Raw genomic sequence first — 26,457 nt, 5'->3', positions numbered from 1 at the left:
GCTGACTTTGCGAACTGTTATATATTTAACATATCGTATTTACCGTATTGCATCATGCCCTTCATTGTAGCGGAGATAAATTTCTATTATCTAAATGCTTGGGTTTTATGGACCAAAGCCAGGATCCGGTTTAAGGCACTGCGTCTTGCGGGATGGTAGATTATTATTTACCTCCTAGGGTTCGTAAAATGCACCTCAAACTAAATTATTCCAGCGTCTTTGGATTTTGCATCCACTGGAATGCGGTCGCTGGGAGCGAACCTGCGGCCTCTGGTAGCAGCGCGAAATAGCGCCTGGGCTGCTGCAGTTGCATCATCAAGACAAAAAATAAAAATTGCGAAGGCCTGGACTGTGAGTTTCACACCCTTCAAATTATTCAAATTACAGTAGTGAAACGAACTTGAAATTTACACACGAGTTTCTAATGCTAAGAGTGAAAGTAAGGGTGATTTTCTCCCGTACAGAAAAAGAAAAAGAATATTGCATCCGAGTGGTAGAAGTGCCTCACCTACACGAGGTCTCGCACGACTCCTTACCAGTATCAACCGCCCCAGAGCGCCTCTGGTGCCGTCCGTGACATTTCAGATACCGCATTTAATAAATGACTTGCACACCACGGAATAACTCTCGGACAAGCTAGGTGCTAGGTGTTACCTAGGTGCAAGGTAGGTGCTACCTCGGACAAGCTAGGTGCAAGACAAGCTAAGTGCTACCGCAGCTACTGCAGCTGCGGTGCTATTTCAGACGCCGTCGAATTCCTCTCTATTGCCGAATTCTGGCGTATACGCGTTTTGAGTCAATCGGAGAATCGCCACATAGCAGAGAATCACCAATCGGAGAATCACCACATAGGGCGAAAAATCAACGGCATTACATTCCAACCTCAAGCGCGTGAGTGCAGCGACTGTAATTTGGTTATTCGTATTTTTCTGCTAGGAGCGCTGAAGGTGGCTAAATATTTTATCCATAAACACACTAGAATAACGAACAAAGCATGACATTTTTTTTAATAAGCAGGCGTTTTTTTTTTTATTAGATTTCTCTTTTTAAAGCCTGTGCTTTGTTACTTAAACAAAGGTTCAGCAGCAGCGCATTGATATCGATTGCGGTGCGGGCCTTTATCGATTCAAATTATACGGTAATAATATCTGCGAACGACGTAGTCGTTTTCCTTGAGTACCAATACGCAGGTTAGTTTTAATTAGATAACAATATCACAGCCAATTTATGCGTCCGCCATTCGATAGCCGCCACTGAGCGAAAGTGCTTAAAGACAGTGAGTTTTATCGACTGTGGCGTTTGACTGGGCACAACGGCTGCAAGGCGTCCGTCATCTGCCGCGTCTGACCGCCTAATGACGCGTTACCTTAAATAAAAAACAATGTGCCAGCAAGCGCAAGAACTCATCGCTGGAACCGAGCACAGTCTGTTTGAAGACTACGCGAAAGCGGATTAACATTGCTGCCTCTGCGCGTGCGCATAGGTGAGTACGAAAGCAGCGCTTCGCATTTTAAAATTTGGATTTTGGTGCGTGAGAGGCGGATAAGATTCCTGCACTCTTCTTAAAAGTGTGAAATATTATTAATTATATAATTGTTGCTCTTTAAGTGGAATGAAAATGAGGCTCTTGTTATTTTTCTAGGTTCCTAAAATTCCTAACCTGTAGTAAACCAATAATAATAAACAGTTTTGGCTGTTTCTCTATATATGGTACACAGCCATAAATTCACTGCACATATATGGCAAGTGTGCTTGCGCTGATAGTGTTATTATTTGCATTTAAGACATAACAAAATTACTGCATTTATTAACAGTGTCTGGCAGAAATAAGTGCCGTTTAGTCAAGGCTTGACTAAGCACAGCCCACACAAGTGCGCCAACTGAAAGAAACGCACACGCAAAACAGTGTTGTGCGTGTGTGCTTTTCTGTTATGGAGGCTTTTGTGCATTGTTCTTAGTGACTCACACTCACCCACACTTCCAACATAGTAATTGAGATTTTTTTTCTTTCGACTCCAGCCTCCAAACCGCTGCTCATATTTGTACAACCCATTGGAATCTATTGCCTCTAGAAAAGTCAACAGTGAATTTCTCACGTCTGGACGTAACATCAAGGGCAAGAATTTTCACAAGGTATGTTTCTGAACACTTCTCCTAGAACCATGATTTGTTCATTTAATGGACTAACTTTTCTTTCGCCCTTTCCTGCTTGCATATTTGTAATTTGTTTTTTCAGGAACACGGACAAAAGAGAGATTATTGGTCTGCAAGCTGCCCACGCCAAGCAATAAGAAGCTCAACGGGCATCATAATAACAACAGGTCCTCTTAAATTACGTGCCTCGCCATGAAAAGTTTGCAGGTTTACCACATAGAGTGATGTGAGCCCTATAAGCAAAGCAGCAGCCTACAGTTTTGTATAAAACCGAGCAGGAATGCTAAATTTTGAGTAACACGCTTACTTGCTTTTAAAGCCGTTTTAAGACAAACGGATTAGTAACATCTTGAGTCTCAGCTTGCTTCTTTTACATTCATTACAACTATGGCGACGTGGTAGTTCTGCGGAAGCCAGCAATGTGGAGAGAAGTAATCAATAAAGGGAAAATCATACATCCACCTGTGCGTAGCAATTGCTACAAAGGAAACCCATAAGGGTTCCTCGAAAGAAAAGCCTCGTAGTGGTAGAAAAATACGTCCTGCCCTGGGACACGAACCCGGGACCACCGCCTTTCCGTGGCAGCTGCTCTAGCATCTGGGCTATCCAGTGGGCTAGCAGATGGCAGGGCGAAGTCGAAATTCGGAAGGCAACGGCATGGTCTTTTAAGGGACGTTAGCCCCAGTAGCTCAACGTAGGTGTCGCTACGGCGGTATGCAGAAATGGCGGCACCCTGTGTGGCTGAGGCGCCGAAATAGGTATACTGAGGTCTGGGACTTCGGTATGTGTTGGTGAGGGTGTTTCGAAAAACATAAAAAGAACAGACAAAAAAAGAAAAGACAGGGAGAACCGAAACCAGAATAAGAAATAGGAGGGTGACGTGCGCAGAAGCGGGTGGGGGCAGGTGTACATGGGAAAAGGGGGTCGTGCAGTTGATCTAAATGTAAAAGCATAAAAGAGTATATTAAATTGAGTTGTAGGCAGGAAAAAATTTTCGAAATGGAGGAATAGGTGAGGTTAAGAATTAAGGTTAGCTGGTGGCATAATATGATTTGTCTCTTGGTTGATGATATGAGAATTTCAGATTTAAGTTAGCGCTCTTAAAGATAAGTTGCCACGTGCCAAATGAATTCCCGTCGGTGTAGGCAATTAAACTGGTGTATGAGGTATGATTCCCTATATTTCCTTTCGCGAGTTGAACGGAAATTTGTTTGTAGTATACAGAGCCTTGCTTTGTTACATATATAACCATGTTCATTAAAATGGCTGGCTACTGATTTAGGTAAATTGAGTTTTGAGAGTCCGTTGTGTCTTGTATGAATTTTTCCTCCAGTCTCACCTATGTATTGCTTGCTACAAGCGGCACACTCTAGACAGTAGGCTGCGTTGCTTGATGTGCAGGTGAAAGCCGAATTTACGTTGTGTGCTTATTTAGACGCTGTACTTTTTACTGTAGTAGTAGATTGAATGTGTTTGCTCGTAGAGCGCCTGTGGCGGCCACAGGGACCTGTTCCCAACTTCCTCTTTGTTCTTAGTTTGGCATGCACAAGAATATCTTTAAAATTGGTGTTGCGTGTGTAGGCTACTCTGGGCAGATCCGGAAAAATCTGGTTGCTGGTGAGAAATGGGTAGTATGGGTAGAGAAATGGGAGTGCGTTTGATAGCTTAGTAGTAAGAAGAGGCGTTGTTGTTCTTGCGATCCTCGAGCGGAGTTTGAGCATCTCGGCTCGATCAAGTTTGGTTGCAGTGGTATAGGCTTTTTCAAGGTCACTGTTTGGGTGGTTCCTGTTTGATAGTGTTGCTTTAAAGTGTTCGAGTCTATCTGTGTAGTCTGGGTTTTCAACGCAAATGCGACGTAGTCGTGTGGCTTGGCTTTAAAGACGCCTTGTCTGCAATGTCTGGGATGGTAGCTGGTATATTCTAGGTACTGTTGTTTGTCGAATGGTTTCCTGTACAGCGTTGTCTGTAGCGCCCCATTCTCAATGTATATTACGATGTCTAGAAAGTCTATGCGCTCAGTTGATGATTCTGATGCGAATTTTATTGTTGGATGAAAAGAGTATAGAGATGCTACATATTTATCTAGACTGTCTTGGCCATGTCCCCATATTATGAATACGCCGTCTATGTATCGTAGGTGTGCGTGGGGCTTGTCACTGCAGCGCGATAGGAAATATGTTCCTAAAATCACCATAAATATGTTCGTGTAGGTTGGTGCGAAAGGCGTACCCATGCTTGTACCATGTATTTGTAGGCAGTAACTCTCCTCAAATTCGAAGTAGTTGGGTGTTAGAACTAATTCAAGGACCATTTTTTCCCATGTACACCTGCCCCCGCCCGCTTCTGCGCACGTCACCCTCCTATTTGTTATTCTGGTTTCGGTTCCCCGCTTTCTTTTCTTTTTTGTCGGTTTTTTATTATATGGTTTTACAACACCGTCATCAACACATTCCGATGTCCTAGGCGTTGGTATGCCTTTTTCGGCGCCTCAGCCACACAGGGTATTGCCATTTCTGTATGCCGCCGTAACGACACCTATGTTGAGCTACTGGGGCTAACGTCTTTTGAAAGACCATGCCGCTGCCTTCCAGTTACCCCGTACATTGCACCCCAGACTCCTTGTCGCTATCTTAACTACTTCAAGATTACTCGACGCTTTGCTGCTATGCTACTCAAGCTACTTTTTCAACTGATGTTTTTTTGGTCTTTTGTGTTACTCGCGCCCTGACCGCCTGACCAGCTATTGTGAGGCCACAAAAACATGCCGCCAACGACACCCCTGAATGCTCCCTAACCTTTGGCTTCCCCAACGCCCTCCCATGCCCCCCTTCTTTCATCTTCACCATCATCAGCCTGGTTAGGCCCACTGCAGGGCAAAGGCCTCTCCCATACTTCTCCAACTACCGCGGTCATGTACTAATTGTGGCCATGTTGTCCCTGCAAATTTCTTAATCTCATCCCCCCACCTTTCTGCCGTCCCCTGCTACGCTTCCCTTCCCTTGGGATCCAGTCCGTAACCCTTAATGGCCATCGGTTATCTTCCCTCCTCATTACATGTCCTGCCCATGCCCCTTTCTTTTTCTTGATTTCAACTAAGATGTCATTAAGTCGCATTTGTTTCCTCACCCAATCTGCTCCTTTCTTATCCCTTAACGTTACACCTATCATTCTTCTTTCCATAGCTCGTTGCGTCGTCCTCAATTTAAGTAGAACCCTTTTCGTAAGCCTCCAGGATTCTGCCCCGTACGTGAGTACTGGTAAGACACAGCTGTTATACACTTTTCTCTTGGGGGATAATGACAACCCGCTGTTCATGATCGGCGAATGCCTGCCAAACGCACCCCAGCCCATTCTTATTCTTCTGATTATTTCAGTCTCATGATCCGGATACGCACTCACTACTTGTCCTAAGTAGATGTATTCCCTTACCACTTCCAGTGTCTGGCTACCTATCGTAAACTGCTGTTCTCTTGTGAAGCTGTTAAACATTGCTTTAGTTTTCTGCAGATTAATTTTTGGACCCCCCCTTCTTCTATTTCTTGTTATTTCTGCCCTTTTTTTTCCTCTCGGTGTGCCCCCCCCCCCTTTTTTTTTTTTCTGTCCTCTTCTTTCTGTTGTTATTCTCCGCGCCTTCTCACTCTCCCGCTCTTTTCCCCTCGTCTTGGGAACGACGCTCGCAGACGTCAGGCGACAGCGCTCGTTATCTCAGAGGCCTTTATAACCAACCGCCACCGACAACAAACGCACGTGACGTCACGACACTAACCCTTTAAAACTGCATGCCGAGGATCACGAGGCCGCCTTTGACGAAGATAGGTCCTCCTATCGACACGTTGGCCAGCCTTTCTGAGGCACGTTATCCCTGCTTACAAACTTTATACCACAGTGTGCTATTCCATCTGTCAGCCCCTTTCTTTATTTTGATGTTTAACAGCAGAGATTTTCTTTCGAGGAACACGTATGGGTTTCCTTTGTAGCAATTGCTACGAACAAGTTGATGTCAGTTTCTCCTTTAATAATTTCCTCTCTCCACTTGGCGGGTTTCCGCAGAACTATTACGTCAAACTCCTTCCTTTGCTTCGAGTTGACAAATTCGACTTCGCCCTGCCCTCTGCTAGCCGCCTGCTTAGCTCAGATGCTAGAGCAGCTGCCATGGAAAGGCGGTGGTCCTGGGTTCCAGTCCCGGAGCAGGACGCAATTTTCTTCAACTGCGAGACTTTCCTTTCGAGGAACCCGTATGGGTTTCTTTTGTAGCAGTCGCTACGAACAGATGGATGTCTGATTTTCCCTTTACTAACTATGGCGACCACAACGAAACAAGGCACCATGCTCCTAATGTTTAATGCGCAAACTCTCTCATCTTCTGCTTTGCAAATAAGGTTGGCGAGTAATAACACCAAGTATCGCATACTTTCTCAGAACAACTTTTTCACATGAAAATGGAAAGAATTCTAAAATGGTCAACACCACTCAATGCAATTTAAACAAATTATGCTACATGATGACTGAATATCTGGCAATCAAGCTCGCATAGTTCAATAACACTTTGCACGAAACCAATAACTAGGCTAGCCATGACAACAATTAAAACGGACACCGACCATGAAAGCTTATAAACAGTGCAGGCTAGTACAGGTAAAGGCAGGCACAGGCTAGCGCTGCATAGAAAGATAACAGATAGCTAGAAAAGACGAACTCACATATCTGCGAGGAGTCTAGCAGCAGAACGTATGGAACACGGACAGAGAAGGAACGACCAGACAAGGACGCAACTGCACTGTCAAGTGATTTCTTTATTGGAATCCCGCGCTTTTTATTTCGTCGCCATATCTCGTGTCTTATCAACCTGAAGCTTCACCAAAAAAGTGACTTCCTTTGTTGTCAAGACTATTTACCGTGTGCTTACAATACATAAGGCAAACAAGAAGATGCCATAATTACCAACGAAGACAGCACGCATCATCACTTTCAGCGACCCCTGGCCACAACTGGCCTTGTAATGTAAACGCCGCGACATGAACAAGAAGGGAAAAGATGCCAAGTAGGCACGTGAATGCCCAGATTGCATGATGTGCAACTCCTGAAAAGGAACGACGATAGTCTAACTCGGGATATTCTTGAGGCGTTTGAGATAAGTAAAACGGGACTGCAATATGTAAGCACTCCTTCAGTGCCCTTGAGAAGAAAAGAAGTCACACTTTTGAGACAGCCTCAAATAGATAAGATACACGATAGAGCAACGAAATAAAAGTGCGGGAATTTCAATAAATAAAGCAGTTGAGAGAGCAGTTGCGTGCTCGTCTAGTCGTTCCTTCTGTTTCCGCCTTCCATAAGTTCTCCTGCTACTATCCTCGAAGAATGAAGCAACTAGCTCAGTTAAACACCCTGTTGTCGCAAATCTGGCCTGCTCCGCATTTCACCAACGATGACAAGTCACTAAAACCAATTTTTTTCTGTTCAAAAAGACACAAACATGTTAGCTTGTTGAACATTGGCTCCAATCTGAGGCTTCCCTTCCTCGCATCTGCTACTCAATTGAAGTGTTCATCTCCTTGCAAACGTTTTGTATTTTCTGAAAACATAAACCAAGATTTTTTCAACATGGAACAGTAAATTGCATTCTCGAGCGGTCCAAGCTTTAATTGATATTTCCTATATGTTTATATAGCGTGATTTGTTATTCACACAATCTTTCGAGTGTCATTAAAAGCACTGTTGTTTCCATAACGTTCCTTTCTTCCACATGTGTACTCCACTTGTGTCAACACCTTTACTGCCGCACTTGAATAGTAAATGTGCAGCAGAAATGTTAAGAGCAGATATGTGCTGTAAAATTTAACATAGCGTTATTTTTATCCTACACCACATGCCTGCCTCTGGCCAATGTTTTATGAAAAGAATTGGGACATCGCAGCTCAAGCTTATCTTGCTGACACTGTATCTTTGCCAAGGATATCTTATGTTTATTCTTTATTCTAGCTGAAATTGTCGAACGCAGACAGTATATGTCTAGTATCTAACACGTCGAGCAGCACGGCACGCATCTACAAGTACGAGGTCAACTCGGCATTAACATCGTTCTGTGAAGCTTCGTTCTCAACGCTTTAGCGGCACGCCGAACGCGATGAGAAAACTTTGCTCGACTTCAGCTTTAAATTCTATTAAATAGATGTCCATCTGTGTTACTCTGTGTTGTAAAGACGGTGACTGACACCACTTAGTCCACCTGACCTTTACGAGAATTCTGGGCATGTACTACTTGATTTACCATTGACAATAAAGAAAATAAAGGAAGTAAGCTTGCTTATGTGAAGTGTCTATAGCAAGCTGGGGCCTCTTGGTCACCTAGCGACCCAATAAAGATATATGTGGTCATATTAGAGCACTCCAAAAATGAGTACCGCTTCATCATCGCTAACAAAACGCCCAAAACCAGCGAGGGAGCAGGGCGACCAACCCCACCCGCCGCTACAGCAGCAGGCATATTGCTAACTACGTAATGATGACGATATTAGTATTGATTTTGCCAGCGCGATCTTTCACTCCTATGATTTCGTTCACGACGCCACCTGTGCTGTCCTTTTCGTTGCACTGTGGAAGTCAGTTTACCTGCTCTAAGTATTATAGGTGTTCTGTGCTATGACCACTCCTTGAGACAGTCACACATCAGGAGATAGCGCATTGGTCAACGTGGAAGAGTTTCACAGGGCTTATGTAGCGCTCAACAGCGACGCTTGGATTGGATTAGATTACAGAAATTTTAATGCTGATGGGTATAGCTGCTCCCTCTCAGCTACAAGATGCAAGAAAAGACACAATGCGAAATAAGAACACAGGACACGGTGAAGCTATGATCTATTTTCACAGGTATCCTAGCGGGTACTCTGTAAGCGTCCACTTGGTGGAGCTATCCGTTTCGGCTGCTGCTGAAGTGCTGAGTGGCTGGGCTGCGTTACGAGCAAGTATGTGGTAGGCATCGCCAGCCTTCTCTCTCCTGCAGCACCAGCCAATCAGCGGCTGCCGAGATGGAGTCGCATTATACCCTTGCTGTTTTTATTTTACTGTTGCCGCGTGAAAAGGTGCCCGCTGCCACCACACATTTATCAGACTATTTTTGTTCCCGGGAGAGAATAGACGTACACCCGCACAACATGTACATTTTTCAGGGTCATGAATACTTTGTTTAAAATACGTATTTTAGGCAGTAAGCTCGAAGTATACAGGGTGTTTTAGTGAAGTCGGCTAAACTTCAGAAAAAGCATTTATGAGTTATCCGAATGCAACCAGCTTAGTATTGTTCGCTTTCCTCTTGAGCAACTGGAGGTATCTTTACAATAAGCTCAGGTAATTGAATAACATTAACGAATGAAGCAACTTTTAAAATATAAATTTAAACCCAATATCTTCAATGTAAAAGCTAAACAGCTAATTAAAAGTGTGTGCGCCTCCCATGCGCTTTGAAAATCGATGTTAGTGTAGTTTTGTATGCTGTTTGCTTTGATTGACGATAATTATCGGTACCGAGAGCGAGTGGGGCTATTCTATTCCTGGTACAACCAAATTATGAAGGCCCACTAAGCTTGAACAAGACACTCCCTCACCAGAACAAGAATTGGTCTCCCTGGTGCAGTATTCGGCCACGCCCTCCCACATGGCGCACTCACTTACCCAATGGCCCTCAGTTTCCAGCAGCTGCGGAGAACCTGACCAAGGCGGCGGTCAGAGCTGTAACGCAGCAGAGTGTGCTAAGAATCTCTGGATCTGGACAGGCCGCCAATGGAAACTGGCCCTTGCAACGTTCAGCACCCGAACCCTCTCGAGTGAGGCTAGCTTCGCAGGACTATGTATGGACAGCTGGGCTAGTTGGTTGTGATTAGCATTATGAAAGATCGTTCCAGCGCACAATTGAACACGGACGAGAAGAGAAAGACAACACGAACGCCGGTGTTGTCTTTCTCTTCTCGTCCGTGTTCAATTGTGCGCCTGAACGATGTTTCATAATGCGTAGCAGGACTCTTTGAGGAATTAACAGCCATTGTACGGGATCTTATCGGCTTTAGTGAGATTATAAGAACTGGTGAGGCTTACACATTTCTAAATAACGGCCATGTCCTCTGCTATAGGGGTCTCCTAGCTAAGAAGCAATATGGGGTAGGACCTAATCTGTAAGGACCCAGCGGGCAACATTGACGAATCCTACAGCATTAACGAGAAGGTAGCAGTTGTTGTAATCAACCTTATTAAGAGGGATAGATTAAAGGTAGTACAAGCCTCCGTTTCAACATCCAGTTTCGACGATAAGGAAGTAGGTCAGCTTTATGATGTTGAATTAGCGACGAGAAAAGTGCAAACTCAGTATACTGTAGTAATGGGTGATTTGAATGCAAAAGTGGGGGAAAAGCAGGCGGCTGAACAGGCAATTGGCAGCTACGATGCCGATACTAGAAACGCATGAGGAGAGATGCTGCTAGAATTCCCAGAAAGGAATAAGCTTAGAATAATGAACACTTTTTTCAGGCAACGTAACAACAGAAAGTGGACATTGAAAAGCCCTAATGGTGAAACAAGAAATGAAATTCATTTCATACTTTCTGCTGATCCCAGCATAGTGCAGGATGCAGAAGTTATGGGTAGGGTAAAGCGCAGTGATCATAGGTTTGTAAGGGCTACGATTCACGTCAATTTGAACAGAGAAAGAGTAAAATTGGTCAAGAAAGAAGAGGTCAGCTTAGAGGTAGTAAGGGTAAAAGTAGACAAATTTAGGCTGGTACTTGCAAACAAATATGCAGCCTCAGAAGAGAGAGATGATGATCACATAGCGATAATGAATGAAACCGTAACGAGGCTGGTTTGACAGGCAGCAGTTGAAGGCGGAGGCAAGGCACCAAGGCAACAAGTAGGCAAGCTCTCCCAACTAACAAAGGACTTAATAAAGAAACGACAAAAGATTAAAGTGTCCAATTCGAGAGATAAGATAGAATTCGCGGAACTTTCAAAACTGATCAACAAAGCGAAAATAAGTGATGTTAGAATTTATAACGTGAGACTGGCTCAAGAAGCCGTAAAAAATGGCCGCAGCCCGAAATAAGTTAGAAGGAAACTTGGCATAGGACAAACCAAGATGTATGCACTGAAAGAAAAGCAGGGTAATATCATCAGCAATCTCGAAGGTAATATAACAGCAGCGGAAGAATTCCATACCGACCTGTACAGTACCAAGGGGACTCAGGAGTACTCTGTTCGAAACAATATTGAATCGTATATAGAAACTCCTCCTATAACTAGAGTTGAGGTCAGGAGGCCCTCGTAAAGCATGAAACGGGGGACACGCAGGAGTCGATGGAATAACAGTCGATTTAATCAAAGATGGAGGAGACATAATGCTAGCAAAACTGGCGACTCTCTATAGGAAGTATCTATCGACTGCAAGGGTGCCAGAAAACTGGAAGAATGCAAACATTATACTAATCCACAAAAAGGCCGACGCTAAAGAACGGGAAAATTATAGGCCCATTAGCTTACTCCAACTATTATATAAAATATTTACCAAAATAACCTCTAATATAACAAGGGCAACATTCGACTTTAGTCAACCAAGCGAACAGGCTGGCTTCAGGAAAGGATACTCTACAATGGATCACATCCATGTCATTAATCAGGTTATCGAGAAATCCGCAGAGTACAATAAGCTTCTCTACACGGCTTTTATAGGTTACGAAAACACATTTGATTCAGTAGAGAAATCAGCAGTCATAGAGGCATTGCGTAATCACGGAGTACAGACCACTTACGTACATACCTTGGAAAATATCTACAGAGCTTCCACAGCCACCTTAATTCTACAGAAGAAAATTAGGAAGATACCTACAAAGAAAGGGGTCAGACATGGAGACACCATCTCTGCAATGCTATTCACTGCGTGCTTGGAAGAATTACTCAAGCTATTAAACTGGGAAGGTTTAGGAGTAAGGATCGACGCCGAATACCTCAGCAACTTTCACTTTGCCAGTAACATTGCTCTATTCAGCAACACTGCGGATGGGTTACAACAAATGATTGAGCTCCTTAAGAAGGAGAGCGTAAGAGTGGGGCTGAAGAATAATATGCAGAAGACAAAGATAGTGTTAGATAACCGGGCAAAGGAAACCCATACGGTTCAAAATCTCGTCACCCTCTAGAGTCTGTGACGGAGTATGTTGACCTAGGTCAACTAATTACAGGGAACCCTGACCACGAGAAGGAAATTCACAGAAGAATGAAAATAGGTTGGATCGCATACGGCAGACATCGTGAGCTCCTGACTGGGAGCATACCGTTATCATTGAAAAGGAAGGTATAAAATCAGTGCATTTTACTGGTGCTGACATATGGCACAGAGCTTTCGAGACTAACAGCAAGCTTGGCAAGAAGTTAAGGACCACTCAGTGAGCGAATGAACCAGGAATGCTAGACATAACTTTAGAGAAAGAGAGATAGCGGTTTGGATCAGACAGTAAACGGGTATAGACGATATTCTAATAGAAATTAAGAGGAAAAAGTGGCGCTGGGAAGGTCATGTATTGCGCGGACTAGATAACCGTTGGACCATTAGGGTGACAAAATGGGTACCAAGAGAAGGAAAGCGCAGTAGAGGAGGGCAGAAATCTAGGTGGTGCGACAATATTAGGAAATTAGCGGGTGCTAGTTGGAATCGGTTGACGCAGGACAGGAGATCGCAAGGAGAGGCCTTCGTCCTGCACTGGACATAAATAGGCTGCTGCTGCTGATGATGATGATGAGAATGAATTATCGGTGATGTTGGCGCAGAATACGTAATTTCTTCAGCGTTTAGGCCAATACGAGAGTGGTGAATTATTTCAAACATTACCTTGCGTGTCCCACTGTTATTTGTCTGCATAGTCCGAAGAAGACCGAGGAATGAACGAAATTCAAGAAAAAGACTGCACACTTACAAACCCTGAAGATATTGCATGCGCATTCAGCAACTTTTTTGGTACTGTGCCTGATATCCCTGGGGGCAATGACACTCACATGCCACGCTTGACACAACAATCATTTTATCTGTTCCCAACTACACCCAGTGAAGTTCGAGCAACAATTATGAATCTTAAACATTGCAGTCCTGGTTTAGATTCCATATGCTCGTATCATATCAAAGAAATTGTTGACAGCATATGTGAAGCTTGCAGTCACGTTGTCAATTTAATCTTTAAAACTGCCGTTTTTCCTAGTGACTTGAAAAAGTCAAAAATAATTCCTGTGCACAAAAAACGAGACATCACCTTACTAGCAAACTACAGGCCCGGGCATATCTATCTTGCCGTGTTTCAGTAAAGTGATAGAAAAACTATTAGCACAGCGCCTATCTAATTACTTGGACAAGTTCCAATTATTAACACCAAGACAGTTTGGTTTTCGTGCTGGATATTCTACTAACCTAGCTTTAATCATCCTCACTGACAAGATAAAAGGGGAAATTGATGGGGGCAGATTCGTAGGATCTGTATTTATCGATTACTCAAAGGCACTCGATTCCATTAATCACAACATTCTCTTTACTAAACTCAGCGCATATGGCATAACAGGTCCATCTTTGGAACTACTGCGGAGCTATTTATACGACAGACAGCAACAGGTTTGCATTTCAGGAGTGCTGTCTGACACAAAAATAATTGATACTGGCGTTCCACAGGGGTCCATACTCGGTCCCCTCTTATTCCTAATCTTCAATAATGATTTCCCCAACTGCCTAACTTCTACAGAATGTCTTTTGTACGCGGACGACACCACTATTTACACCTCACATAACGACATCTTTACGCTAACCGAGCTTTTAAATGATGAACTACATAATGTCAGTAGTTGGTGCAAAAAAAATAAATTGCTAATTAACCCTCAGAAAACAAAGTTTGTGGTTTTTAGTTCACACAGTAAACCTCGATATAACCTTCTACCACTGTACATAGCTTCTCACCCAATATTAACATCTAATGAGTGCTCATTTTTAGGTGTTCAATTAGACCCCTTTCTAAAGTTTAATTTGCATGTCAGCTTCATAAAAAAGAAAGCTGCCTATGTTATCAGGGTGCTTTTAAAGGCCAGACAGTACTTTCAAAAGCACACTCTCCTAACATTGTATTATGCCTTCATTTATAGCCATTTAAATTACTGTATCAGTTCTTGGGGTCTTACATATCGCTGTCATATAGCGCCCTTGCAGCACATCCAAAATAACGCTGTCCGTATCATCGCTTCAGCTCCTTATAACGCTCATGTTACTCCCACCTTCACTGAGTTAAGTATCCTCACTATAAATAAAATTATCTGGTACAACCACAGCATCGTTATTTACCGCCTTCTTCAAAACCCACAATTACATTATGTCATTGGCAGGAATAGTCTTGCTAATCCTAACATTACCAGGTTCTCTTTACAAGATAACCTTTTACTTCCAAAATCACGCAGCAACTATGGCAAACTAACTGTTGGTTTTGCTAGTGTGAAAATGTGGAATAATTTATCTACTCACGTGAAATCCTCACCTACATTATCGTCATACCAACGTTCACTGAGAGCTTATATTAATACCCTGTAAACTGCATCTATTCTTTGAAGTATGTTTATGTTGCTTATTAGGTAATTTCTTTTATGTTGTGATGTGTTGCCATAGGTTTTATTACTTCAACACTGTATAAATTGTGTAATCCATTCTTTGTTTATAACCGCAACCGACGCCTTTTTATTTATATATTATTATGTAACTAAGAACAAGAGGTCCCGCTGCAGTTTATAACTGTGGGACCTCTTTCTGTATAACTTCTACTGCATATATGTACTACTAATGAATGAAGCAATAAAACTTGAAACTTGAAACTTGAAGACATAGGGAGACGTGTTTGCTTCAGACGTTGTAATACGTCATTGTTCATAATCTCCTTAGAAGGTTGAGAATTGTGATTGCCTCACATGGCACATCGCATCATGGCAAAAGCGGTCTTCCCTACGTTTCACTGCATGGCGGAGAAGCTCCTCGCGACGCTTCTTTTGGGCCTCGAGGCTTAGTGCACGCTTAGGAACCATTTTGCTGGCGCGTGCTTACGTGTTCCTTCTGCATAAGTGGTCAGCACGTTGTTGAGACGCTAGCTCCAAGCGCTCTCTTGAGGCTATGGACGATTGTAATGTTTACAACATCACATCCCAGCATCCGCATCCGCATTTTTGTATATGAAAGCCAGCACCGCACCTGCCGTAGGCAGAAGCTGTGAAACGCTGCTGCGAATGCGAGCGTCATCTCGTGGAGTTACAAGGAGCCCAGCTGCACGCGCAAGCATGGATGTCATGAGCGTCCCCTTCGGAACGGGGCGGTGGGTTGTGCCACGAAGCACTTGTGATTTTATTGCCTAATGTCTTACCTATAATAAAAAAGAAAGACAAACACCATGAATTTCCATAACCAAAGTTTCTGAACCCTTACTATGAACTTTATTTTTGTACGCCTCAGGTTGTCTGTCGTTTCCCTACTTTTGTGCCACCCATCTTCCAATCACCTCTTATTAAACTCTATTACGAACATGTTTACTTTCTCCTACTCTCGCTGCACCCAAGAGCTTCAAGGAGGCCCGTGATTCCTAAATTGACCACTGGGCAGATATCTTTCCATTCTGAAAAAAAAAAAGACATGCTGCATTGTTTCACTAGCTTTAGCAAGCACATGTTTTTTGTTCCTTCTTATATCTCGCTTTATAACTGCTTGTTCTAAGGCATGCTGATCTCGCATCGAAAAGTAATGAGCTTCCCTTTGAGTTATCATAAATTCTTTGTTTCCTGATTTCGCCTTTTCCTCTTAATTACTCATGGTAGGTTTCTTTTCCACTGCCACCACCCATCAGATTATTTCAGCCTCTCTGACTTCCCGCTTTACGTTCTTTGTTGCTGTGTTGCCCACCCTACAGGCCACATACTTGCTGGAAAGCTTCCTACTTCTTTTCCTCCACTGTGAATCAATGTTATTCCTGTACAAATACCTGAACACTCTCCCAGCCCATTTACTTTTTTATGTTGCTCACTCGTTCTTCATCATTAATTTTACTGTAAGCATCTCTCATTTCAAAACTGGTCCAGCCCATATCACCCTGCAGAACTTCATTTGTAGTCTTCCCGTGAGGGGGCCAATACCAGCCGTCGCACTGAGCTTTGGGTGCCATCGAGTTCTGATTGCACCCCTGATTTCGAGCAAACAACGGCATTTACAAATGTAGGTCCTAGAAGCATTACACCTTTCCACATATCCCCGGAGCACTTCGTACCTATGTATTCCCATGGCGCTCTATGTTTCAATAAGGCAGCATTTCTCTTCCCCTTTACTGTTATTGTTTTTTACTGTACATCCATATATCAATTGAATTACTTTATCCAAATAAGAATGTTTTTCCTTGCCCTGTATTATCACTGTCTGTTCACTGTTTTCGTTGAATACCAGAACACCAGATTTTTTAATGCTACATTTTAGACCTAACGTATTGCCTTCCTGGCCACAGGTATTAGCCAGACGTTGCATATCACTTTCCTTGTTGCTAGCAACACAATGTCGTCCGTATAAAACGAACCGGAAGCTGCTTCTCTACTGCTGTACCCGCCTGTATGTATGAGAGATTAAACCCGATATTACTTCTTTCTAGCGCCTTTTACATCCTCATCATGTACATCATAAACAGCAGTGGGGATAAAGGGCACCCCTGCCTCAGTCTCTTGTTGATATAAATTTTCTGCTCACTCCTCATCCCTTCCCATTCAACGCAAACGGTATTTTCTAGGAAAACCTCCCCCCAAAGGTGTAGGCAATTGTCGCCTAAGCCTTCTCTTTCCAGAATACCCAAAAAATGTTGCGGTTTGCGTTGTCATACGCTCCTGTAATGTCGAATAGGCCACTTATAACGATCTCCTTTCTGCTCTCGATATTTCAATACACTGAGTAAGGACAAATAGGTCATCATTCAAACGCCTACGTATTCTGACATTCTGAAGCCATTCTGACATTCACTCAAACCACCACTATTCTCTGCCAGTGCATGCAGCTTTAGTTTATTTGCGTGTAAGGCTAACCTGTATATTACCGATCTACGGTCCATATGGGTAAACTCTATCTTTTTTCCACGTTACCTTTATAAATTAAATGCATTCTACTTTGTCATCTATAAGACTTCTTTCTACCGTTTTTAACGGAGCTGCTTCACTTTTTGGTCTAGGTTCATTAATCAGCCTAACAGGAACCTCGTCTAGCCCTGTGACGGTGCGCTTCGGAATTTTTTCTTCGGCTTTCTTCCCGTTGAAATTTGTGATCACTATCTCCTTTTCCATTTGGTAATTTGATGCTCCTTTTTTCCTCAACTACGGCCCCGTCATTGCCTTGGAATTATGCAAGTGTTGTTTTTCGGGTGTACTTTAATGCGGCGTCCCCTTCAAGTTTGTTTCCATCTTAGCCTAGGATGTGTTGTTGTATTGTTGCTGGCTTCCTGCGTAATAATTTTATGTGGTTCCAAAATATTCTAGGTGCAGCCTTCTTTTTCTCACGTATTTCTGACAACCAAGATTCACTTTCACGTTTTGTCTTTGCTTGCGCCAGTATTTGAAGCATTCAGTTTGACAGCGAAGCTGTATACCTCTACCGTCCAAGGAAATATTCATGTCGTTGTTGGAAGCAAAAAACTCCCCATACGTGAGCCGATTCCGGAGATAGTGCATCGACCCGCGGCGGAGGTGGAGCAGGCGTTAAGCACTCCCCATACGTGGGTCGATCTCGGAGATGGCGCAATGGTTGGCCGACCCATGGCGAAGTTGAAACAGGCGTTAAGCGCTCCCCATACGTGAGCCGATGCCGGAGATAGTGCAATGCACGGCCGACCCGCGGCGGAGGTAAAGCACGCGTTAAGCACTCCCCTTATGTGGGTCTATCTCGGAGATAGGGCAATGCCGGGCGACCCACGTTGGAGGTGCAGTTCGCTATTAAGGGGCCCACATACAGAGCTTCGCTGGTCATCCCTCTTCACAGAGTGGAAGGGCACCGGAAGACCCGGTGGCGAGTGTGATCTGCTGGTGTTGCAAGAAATGCAGTGGCGCGCGAGATGCAGACCACAGCAGCAGTAGCGCCCGGAAAATCGGCGAAACAGGTAAAGAAAGCGCCGCTATCAAATGTCCAAATAAACATCTTTCGTGTCAATAGCTGCTGTGGTTTTAATTATTTCTGGCTGTAAATAAAGCGCGCGAGATATTAATAAGTAACATATTCATATGCGCATATGCGCAGCGCCATCAGTGTCCTCAAACATCCCATGAACGATTTATTGATGCTGCACCCAGACCGCAGACACGATTAGGCTTTGAGCAAGTGAGATGGATCGAATACAATTGTGTTGGCTTCCACTTTAGCCGAGATATCTTGTTGATTGAAGCGATGATATTTGCGATAAGTAAGATAAAAATTCTTGGAGCTATTCCAGTGTTTTTGCTACAGCGTAAAGGGCCAGACCGCTTTGGCGGCGGATGACGTTGTACTGCAGATGACAGGTGTGGCCATCGCGTATCATTTTTTTGGTGGCCTATGGATACCTTCGACCCGCATGCAGCGTCAACCCTTAGTTGGTAGCATGCTTGAGGGCCCTAATGTCGCAGCGCATAAGCGCGTAATCATGGGCTACTTTTTTCAAATATCGAAAAAAATCACAGCTGCTATCCTCAGGAAAAGATGCTTGGATATTTCTGAATAGGCTCTGCAACTTTTGCATTGCACATATCGCCCTTATGTCAGTGCTTTCAATGGTAGAAAATTATTGTCGTTAATTCGATACACAAGATTATATTTTAAAAGATTATGCGCCATCCCGCACCTCCGAAAGTGGATGTCCAGCGAAGCTGTGGTAAACCGCCACAGCTGCTCAGGGGGATATTCTTTTTAAATACGAAATAATGATATGGCCCCTGAAGCGACAAATACGACGTGTACATCCCATGGTACCGAAACCCATGATATATCCCGTTTGACATGATGAAATGTGATTACGTCATTACCTCAAACACCGCGTGTTTCATGACAACAAAGGTCACGTGATGACATTATCACGTCAAACGTTACGTTACATGACAACGGTATCGCACGTCACAATATCGCCTGGTGACGTCACGTGATCATGTCATCAAGTGAAACATGACGACACGCGATTACATCGTCATCAAGCAATGATGTCAATTGATGAATTCATTGATGCTTTTCGGAGAAGTGGCAATTGCACATTTTCGCTTCTTTGTAATCTCTCCAGAATCGGCCCATGATGACGTAACGTGATAACGTATACACGTGAAACAAACATCACGTGCTGACGTTATCGCACCAAAGGTAGCGTGATGACATCATCATGTCCAACGTTACGTTATGTGATGATGGCAGACGTAATAGTTCCGCGGAAACCTGTAAGGTGGAGAGAAGTAATTAATAAAGGGAGCATCAGACATCGACCCATTCGTAGCGATTGCTACAAAGGAAACCCATGCGGGTTCCTCGAAAGAATCGCTTCGCAGTTGAAGAAAAGTTCGTCCTGGTCCGGGACATCCTGGTCCCGTCCTGGGCATCCTGGACATCAGTCCTGGTCCTGGACCAAGACGAATTTTTCTTCAACTGCGAAGCGTTTCTTTTGAGGAAGCCGTATGGATTTCCTTTGTAGCAATCGCTACGAATGGGTGGATGTCTGATGCTCCCTTTATTGATAATGGCATCGTCACGTGATGATATCGCCGTATAATGTGTTCTAATGACGTCATCACGACAACCTTGACGTCACGCGATGACGTGTTTGTCGAGCAGTGATGTCACCTAATGACGTCATGTGATGCCTCTTGGAGAAGCAGCAAACTGGTCCCGCTTGTTGGCACAGTCTCCGGGAACGGCCCAAATTTTTGTCAAAGGCCGCGCACGCGGACATTAGTGGGTAACAGCTTCGCTCTGAAAATTCTTTGAGTAGCTGAAGAGGAGAGCGAACGACGCTAAGCGGGTTTCATGCTCGTAACAACCGTCTGAAATTTTTAATTCGTTGCCTGGCTTAGCCGAATCACCCTTACGATACTGAAGAGCTAACGCAAAGTTGCGAGGGTGTTACCGCCAATGTGTTGGTTCGACGGGACCGCAGGAACGCGATCTCGACTTATTTTTGTAGGTGAATCGTAAATGTGTGTGCAATCTTCATAAAACTCTTAATTTTAAGAACATAGCCTTGTAATATCATTACTTACTAGTTACTTCCTTTTTTCCTTTTCTATCACACAACCAGCTCCGTAGCGCTCCAAATATCGGCCGCTGAGTGTGACTTCGACCCCAGTGCGCAGTTGCCGTATTTAAACGTGTTTGGCTTGCCATTTTCGCTGAGCGCCTTGTTAAGTTTCTGCGTCACTTGTAGAAGTAATTTTGCGGCTCCTTGGTCTCCAATATATTTTAGTTCAAATCATAGCAACCACAGTCATGTTAACGCTGTCACGAATCATTTCGCAAGTAGACATGTGGACTTAGTCAAGGCTTGTCTGCTTTCTTAGGACCCTGTATCTCTTGGGGAAAGAAGTGTATCCGAACGTCGTTCTATGTTTGCTAACCAAAATGCTATTTTATAATGATAAACAGCGAGGTGTATTTGATCCTTTGCCTAATTTTTGCCCGTTTCAACCATTTTCACAAAACTGAGTGTATAAAAGCTACTGAGTGTCTCTTTTTTCAGGAAGCGAGAAAACTTCAAATAATTTGTCACGCCAAGTATCTTGCTGTTTCTTGTCATTTTAATGAAGCCTCTTAATTTTTTAATGTTGATGCCATCTTCTTAGAGTGTGTTATGGTATGTTAGGTATGTTTGGTAGGTAGGTTAGGTAGGTTAGCTTAAGGTATGTTAAAGTGTGTTTAGGTATGAAACATTCAAAGGATATCACTTATTGAAGCGGGAGAATATTTAACGATTTGTTGTTCAGGTTCTTAATGAAACATTTGCATTACGTGGTTCTCAGCAACAGAAACAGGGGAGGGACACATATAGTAAAGTTCTCACAGGAATGTTTTGCGATGAGTCTAAAGTTTCTCTCCTGAACTACGAAGAACTCATTGTGTTGTAAGCAGAATATGGATTAACAAACAAGATTACATTCTGGGGTTCTATGCACTAAAATCACGATATGATCGTGAGACATACGTAGGGGGGACTGCGTAAATTTTGACCACCTGAGGATCTTTAAGGTGCCGCCATGCTCGGAACAAGGCGTTTTTGTATTTCGCCCCCACATAAATAAGGCCGCCGCGGCCGGGATTTCATTGCACGATCTCGTGCTGAGCCGCGTAACACCATAGACGCTAATCCACTGCGGCGGGTAGGATATGGTTTTCAGGCATGTTAAGTCCCAATCATAACGGTTGGAGCTATGAATGCAGAATATTTGAAGAAAATTGTTGTAGTGCCCAAGGTAGGTTACGTGCATTACGAAGGCTACAAAAATAGCCATGCTGAGCATGATGTGATGCACAGACATTTGTGATAATTTAGGAACAGCTATATCTGTAGATGGCACAACTTGGACAAAGTGAGTAAACTGAAAATTGAGCACACATTTGTGAAAATAATTTTATTTTCCTAGTCGAATGTTTTGCGCAAAATATGTTCCTATAGGAATCATTGGACTAGAAAGTGTTAAACAGGTTGTTTGAAGTTATTATTTCACTCACTTTGAGGATCTCGCAAACCCCGCGGTTCATTTGAACTTGTTCTCAGAAAGTTATCGGCTTGTTCTTTCGAACGGATTGGTTCGCACTTACTGCGACCACTACGCCGACATCAGCAAGCATCAAATTATGTGTAGGAGAAATAGGTTTGGCCATTCAAAATTATGCGTTAGCCCAGGTTTGTTAAAAGCAGTGCGTACAAAATTTTCAAGAAGTCAGTTATAGAATGCCGCTTCGGTACGTGGGAAATTTCACGCGTTATCCGTTGAGATTGAATGTTAAAAGGAACGTGTCTAGAACTCAACTTGAATTCTATGTTTTAGGTTGATGCCACTTTTGCAAGCACTGAAATAATGGTCTATGGCGAATCAACAAGGTGGTTCAATATGAGTGAAAAAGATAGTGGTAACAGTCTTTGGATGCGAATTTAATTTTTGGTAAAATGGATGTGAATTTTAACCAAACTCCAGTCGAAAAAAAACGGCCATGGTTATTCTGTGATACTAAAAATGCAGTCGTGTACAACTACTACTTTACTGCTCAGCTAGAAATAAATTTCTTTCATAAAACTTTGGCGGTTCTGCGATAACTTGCTGTGAAATGGATGCTTGAACTAGTCGTTTTCAGAATACATTATTTCTTTCGCAGAGAGGTTGACATTTTTATCATCGAGACGCACTACCAGAGGCCACTACCACTCTGCAAGACAGTCTTCCCAACGGCTTTCAACAACTACGGCTCCTTCACTCCGAATGTTCCAATCGTGAGTTATTCCGCAAGCTTTTCTGAAAAGCAGCACGGCTGACGCAGACAGTCAGGAAAGCTTCGCCGACGCTGAGTTAACTATAATAGGCCTAATCGCATCACATTTAATCGTGAAATTTGTCGAAACAATCTACCGGTTTCAATGTAGCAGCAGTGCGTCTAGTTGACATTTTGTACACTCTTTCCAGCGGCGCGAAGCAGACAATATTAAATAAACTAGACACACGCAATGTGTCTCCTAGTATCTCTTTCTCTGTGTATTGCCTGCTCAACGCCATTTAAAAAAAGAATAAAGTAAGCACGCCAACTTGTCCAGCTGCAAGTCCTTTTGGCTTACTGGGTCAGAAAGAGAGAGGATTCCTTTCCAAAGCTCCTCTTCGTTACTTTGTTTAGTCATGACATCATTCACAAACACCCACCGATCTTCATATGATAGCGGTGTATTATGCTGTATTACTGAGTGGACCAAACGGTTTCTCGTCTAGAACACAGGTCTCAACTGGCTGAAAGCACTGGTTCTACCGCGCACACCCAAGGGCAGGAAGAGCATCTGTATGTCGCTAAGCATGGTGGCGCTGCTGTTTAAAGTATCCGGCACAGTCGATCACCTCCAACCGGGGAATGCTTGCTTCGAGGAAATCTGGATGAACTACGCCGAGGTAAGGCTTTTAAGGCTGCCCACGAGCGCAGGAGTTTTTTAGTCTCCAATGTTGCGCTTTGGAGACTTTGCAATTTACTCGAATGTTTCATGTTGGTGTGCTCTTTGCATCCCGTATAGTTTGTTTGCTAGGCTGTGCATTGTGCATATACAACAGGTTAAACAGCGTTTAGTATGAAGCAACGGAATATAATCCACAGCGCTCATTGCCGTGCGCGTATCCTGGCTATTGTTCTATGACTTGCATCTTAATTGAGGCATGTGTACCGCAATGTGTTTGCTGAATTTACTGGAATGTTTCATTGACGCACTGAATACAGCAAAATTTCATGCATTATAGGCAAGTACGTTTCAGAATTAGGCAGGGGCAAAGCGTTAAATTGAAAGAGATTTTCGCGTGAATTATTACTGGGAGATATTGTCTATTAGTTTGCGATGAAGACGTTATCTCGAGCCTTAGGCGCCAGTTTTCGCGCTTTTTGCGCTTTTCGTCACACCAAAAAGCCCGGCCATCCAGCAATTTACCTTTGGAATACTTATTTCTATGTTTCAGACTTGCATTGGTCACGGGTGGAGTAATGTAAAGACGCATTCATCAGCGATGTCGTCCTTCCGGCACAAGATTAAATTCTGGCAGTCCTTTGACACGGATATCACAGTGACCAGAAAGGTGAACTATGTTGGTGTGCTCTTTGCATCCCGTATAGTTTATTTGCTAGGCTGTGCATGTACAACAGGTTAAACAGCGTTTAGTATGAAGCAACGGAATTTAATCCACAGCACTGGAATATCTTTCTCGCCTATACTCATATTTCTGTCCCGAAATCCGCCTGAAGAGGATTACTAGTTATTTTTGGCGTGTATTTGTGTCACAGTCAGCGGTATTGTCATAGAATGTGAATACACGCAGCAATGCACTTCGTACCACTGCTGAAGCTTAGTTATATTGTAAAAACACAGGCAAAAACAGTTGTCGATTACGCCTGCTTGGCAAGCTAAACTGTCGCAAAATTGCGACAAATACAGTGAGCTCGCACCTGCATGCGAGTGTGTTTTTCTTAAATGGTACACATTTTTGCATCTGGAGAACAACATAACCGCATATCAAGTCGCGTAGTAGTGTTGAGTTCTCATCAATCAAGGCAGAAGATAATAACGTGTGAGTAGGCAGAACCAATAGTGGATGCTTGATGTGTAAATCTGCGGAGTGAACAGACCCATCTTGCAGCTCAATCATTCGCACCATCTGCCATTCACACCATCTAGGACTAACACATCCACCCTGCACCCTTATTTGCCCGTGCCCGGACTGCTGTTATGCGTATATTATAAAAAAATTTTCAATCAGAACAGAGTGCAACATTCATGAGCGGAAGTTGCTGTACTGATTTTTGCAACCAGGTGGACCTGATCTTGGACCAGGCGAACAAGACGTGTTTCGCGGCGTACTACGTGGACTACGAGGACTACTATGGCATGTGCCAGGGCAAAGTGGCATTTCCGCGGCTGAAGGCCATCCGAGACCTGCTTAACAAGAGAACGAATGTCGACGAAGACATCGACCTTTTCGGACACGACTTCTGAGGACCACATTACAGCGACGCTCCTCGGTCACGCTCACCGATGTGCACTTTTCCTGCTCCATCTTTCTTTTTTTTTTCCATTCCCGGCGCTGCCAAGAAATAAGTAACTGTTGAGATAGCCCTGTGGTAGTGTTCTAAAGTACAGTGGTTGACTAATAGAAAGTAAAGAAGCGACCGGAAACTGGCTCTTTCTTTCTTTTACTTACTATTGTCATTGCCCAAAATCTTTAAAAATCGCATAGCTTTTGCTACTGCGCCCAAATTTGTGAAATATAAACCGGACCTATTCGGTTGTTGAAGAGAAGTAAGTAACTAAAGTAGATAACGTGATTACTAATGCAGAAAAAGCAAATGCTACTGAGTAAAACAGCGACTGAAGATCACCGCAACTAAATTGTGAGAGTGCATAATTCTCTCCGCTTGCTGGTGAAATTTAAATTCGTGCAAACATTTCGAACCAACAAACAAGCTCAAAAGAGAGAACTGCAAAAAAAAAAAAAACAATGGGAGCAGTGAACATCGTGTAACAGGTCTTTTATGACAATGTGCTTGTTTAAAAAAAATTCTTAATGCCCAATTGGGTTTGCTAGAGCGAAGACAGACAATTTTCCCGAGCCTGAGTGCCTAGCACGACGGCTCAGCTGCTAAACGCGAGATCTGTGTGCCAATGCATACGTTGAAACGTAGCTTTCTACAAACGCTGTTAATGGGAACCGTGGCTCCGTTGCCGCTACGCTACCACGCGAACAATGGTTAGTGCGAAAGCTTGCCCAATTTTGGCGCTTGCGGCTTCAAACGTTCTTTTCACTTCACAACCTTTTAATTCATCAGCATTAGGAGTGTCATAGGGGAAAAAAATGTACGTGTGTGATGCTCGCAAGCGGGTCACTTGTTAGAGTTATGGAAGGGACGGGATAGCTTAGACTAGCATGAATGTTTGCATCGGTGTACATATGGCTACATACGGGGCGATTCTTTAAGTTTGACACAATTTTCGAAATTGCCTGTTGCAGATAATTCTAGCCCTTAATCTGGATTAGAAAGGGAGGGGGGCGTTGCTTACGCGAAAAATTAAACATATATTCAACTTATAAAAAACCATAATTCACTGCTTATTTATTTACTCTCCAGCACTGCAGTTAACGCAATTTACACAATGTAGAGGGCTCCTTGAGAAGAGTATCTATTTGGAATGAATTTCCAGTATGGCACCAGTTTGGATATATGCGTCATCAAACTCGGCGTAAAAATTTTGTGCTGCTTTACTTCTTTAATACAGCGCTCTTTTGTGGATTGAAGCGCAAAAGTAAATAAAACGCCCATATATTTCCTCCCACATTGTGAGAAATATGGCAAAACTGGTGTCATCTTGGAAGTTCACTTTAAGTGGATACCTCTGGCAAATTGAGCGGCTAGAATTCGTAAATTATAATGTGCGCTATAATGTAATTACAGTAAACTCTCAGTTGTACGAACGTCGGTTTAATGAACATTTTAAAATGACGAGCCTTTAGAAAGTCCCCGGCAGCTTTCCTATTATGCTATGCAAAAATCTT

General features: G+C 43.4%; 1 protein-coding gene across 1 annotated transcript in view; it reads left to right on the top strand.

The window, feature by feature from the left end:
* LOC126523967 (chitinase-3-like protein 1) overlaps positions 1-25,944 on the top strand; it is a 273,036-nt gene extending 247,092 nt beyond the window's left edge. The window contains exons 8-11 of the mRNA XM_050172367.3: positions 22,544-22,658; positions 23,146-23,319; positions 23,872-23,988; positions 24,720-25,944. Of these exons, the coding sequence (XP_050028324.2) occupies positions 22,544-22,658; positions 23,146-23,319; positions 23,872-23,988; positions 24,720-24,902 (589 nt within the window). The 3' untranslated portion in view covers positions 24,903-25,944. The remainder of the gene's footprint in view (positions 1-22,543; positions 22,659-23,145; positions 23,320-23,871; positions 23,989-24,719) is intronic.
* Positions 25,945-26,457: the final 513 nt, after the last annotated feature.

The sequence above is a fragment of the Dermacentor andersoni genome, chromosome 6, assembly GCF_023375885.2.
Source record: "Dermacentor andersoni chromosome 6, qqDerAnde1_hic_scaffold, whole genome shotgun sequence".
NCBI classification, from domain to species: Eukaryota; Metazoa; Arthropoda; class Arachnida; order Ixodida; family Ixodidae; genus Dermacentor; species Dermacentor andersoni.
The sequence above is the reverse complement of the archived record's forward strand: the minus strand, read 5'-3'. Positions and strand labels throughout refer to the sequence as shown.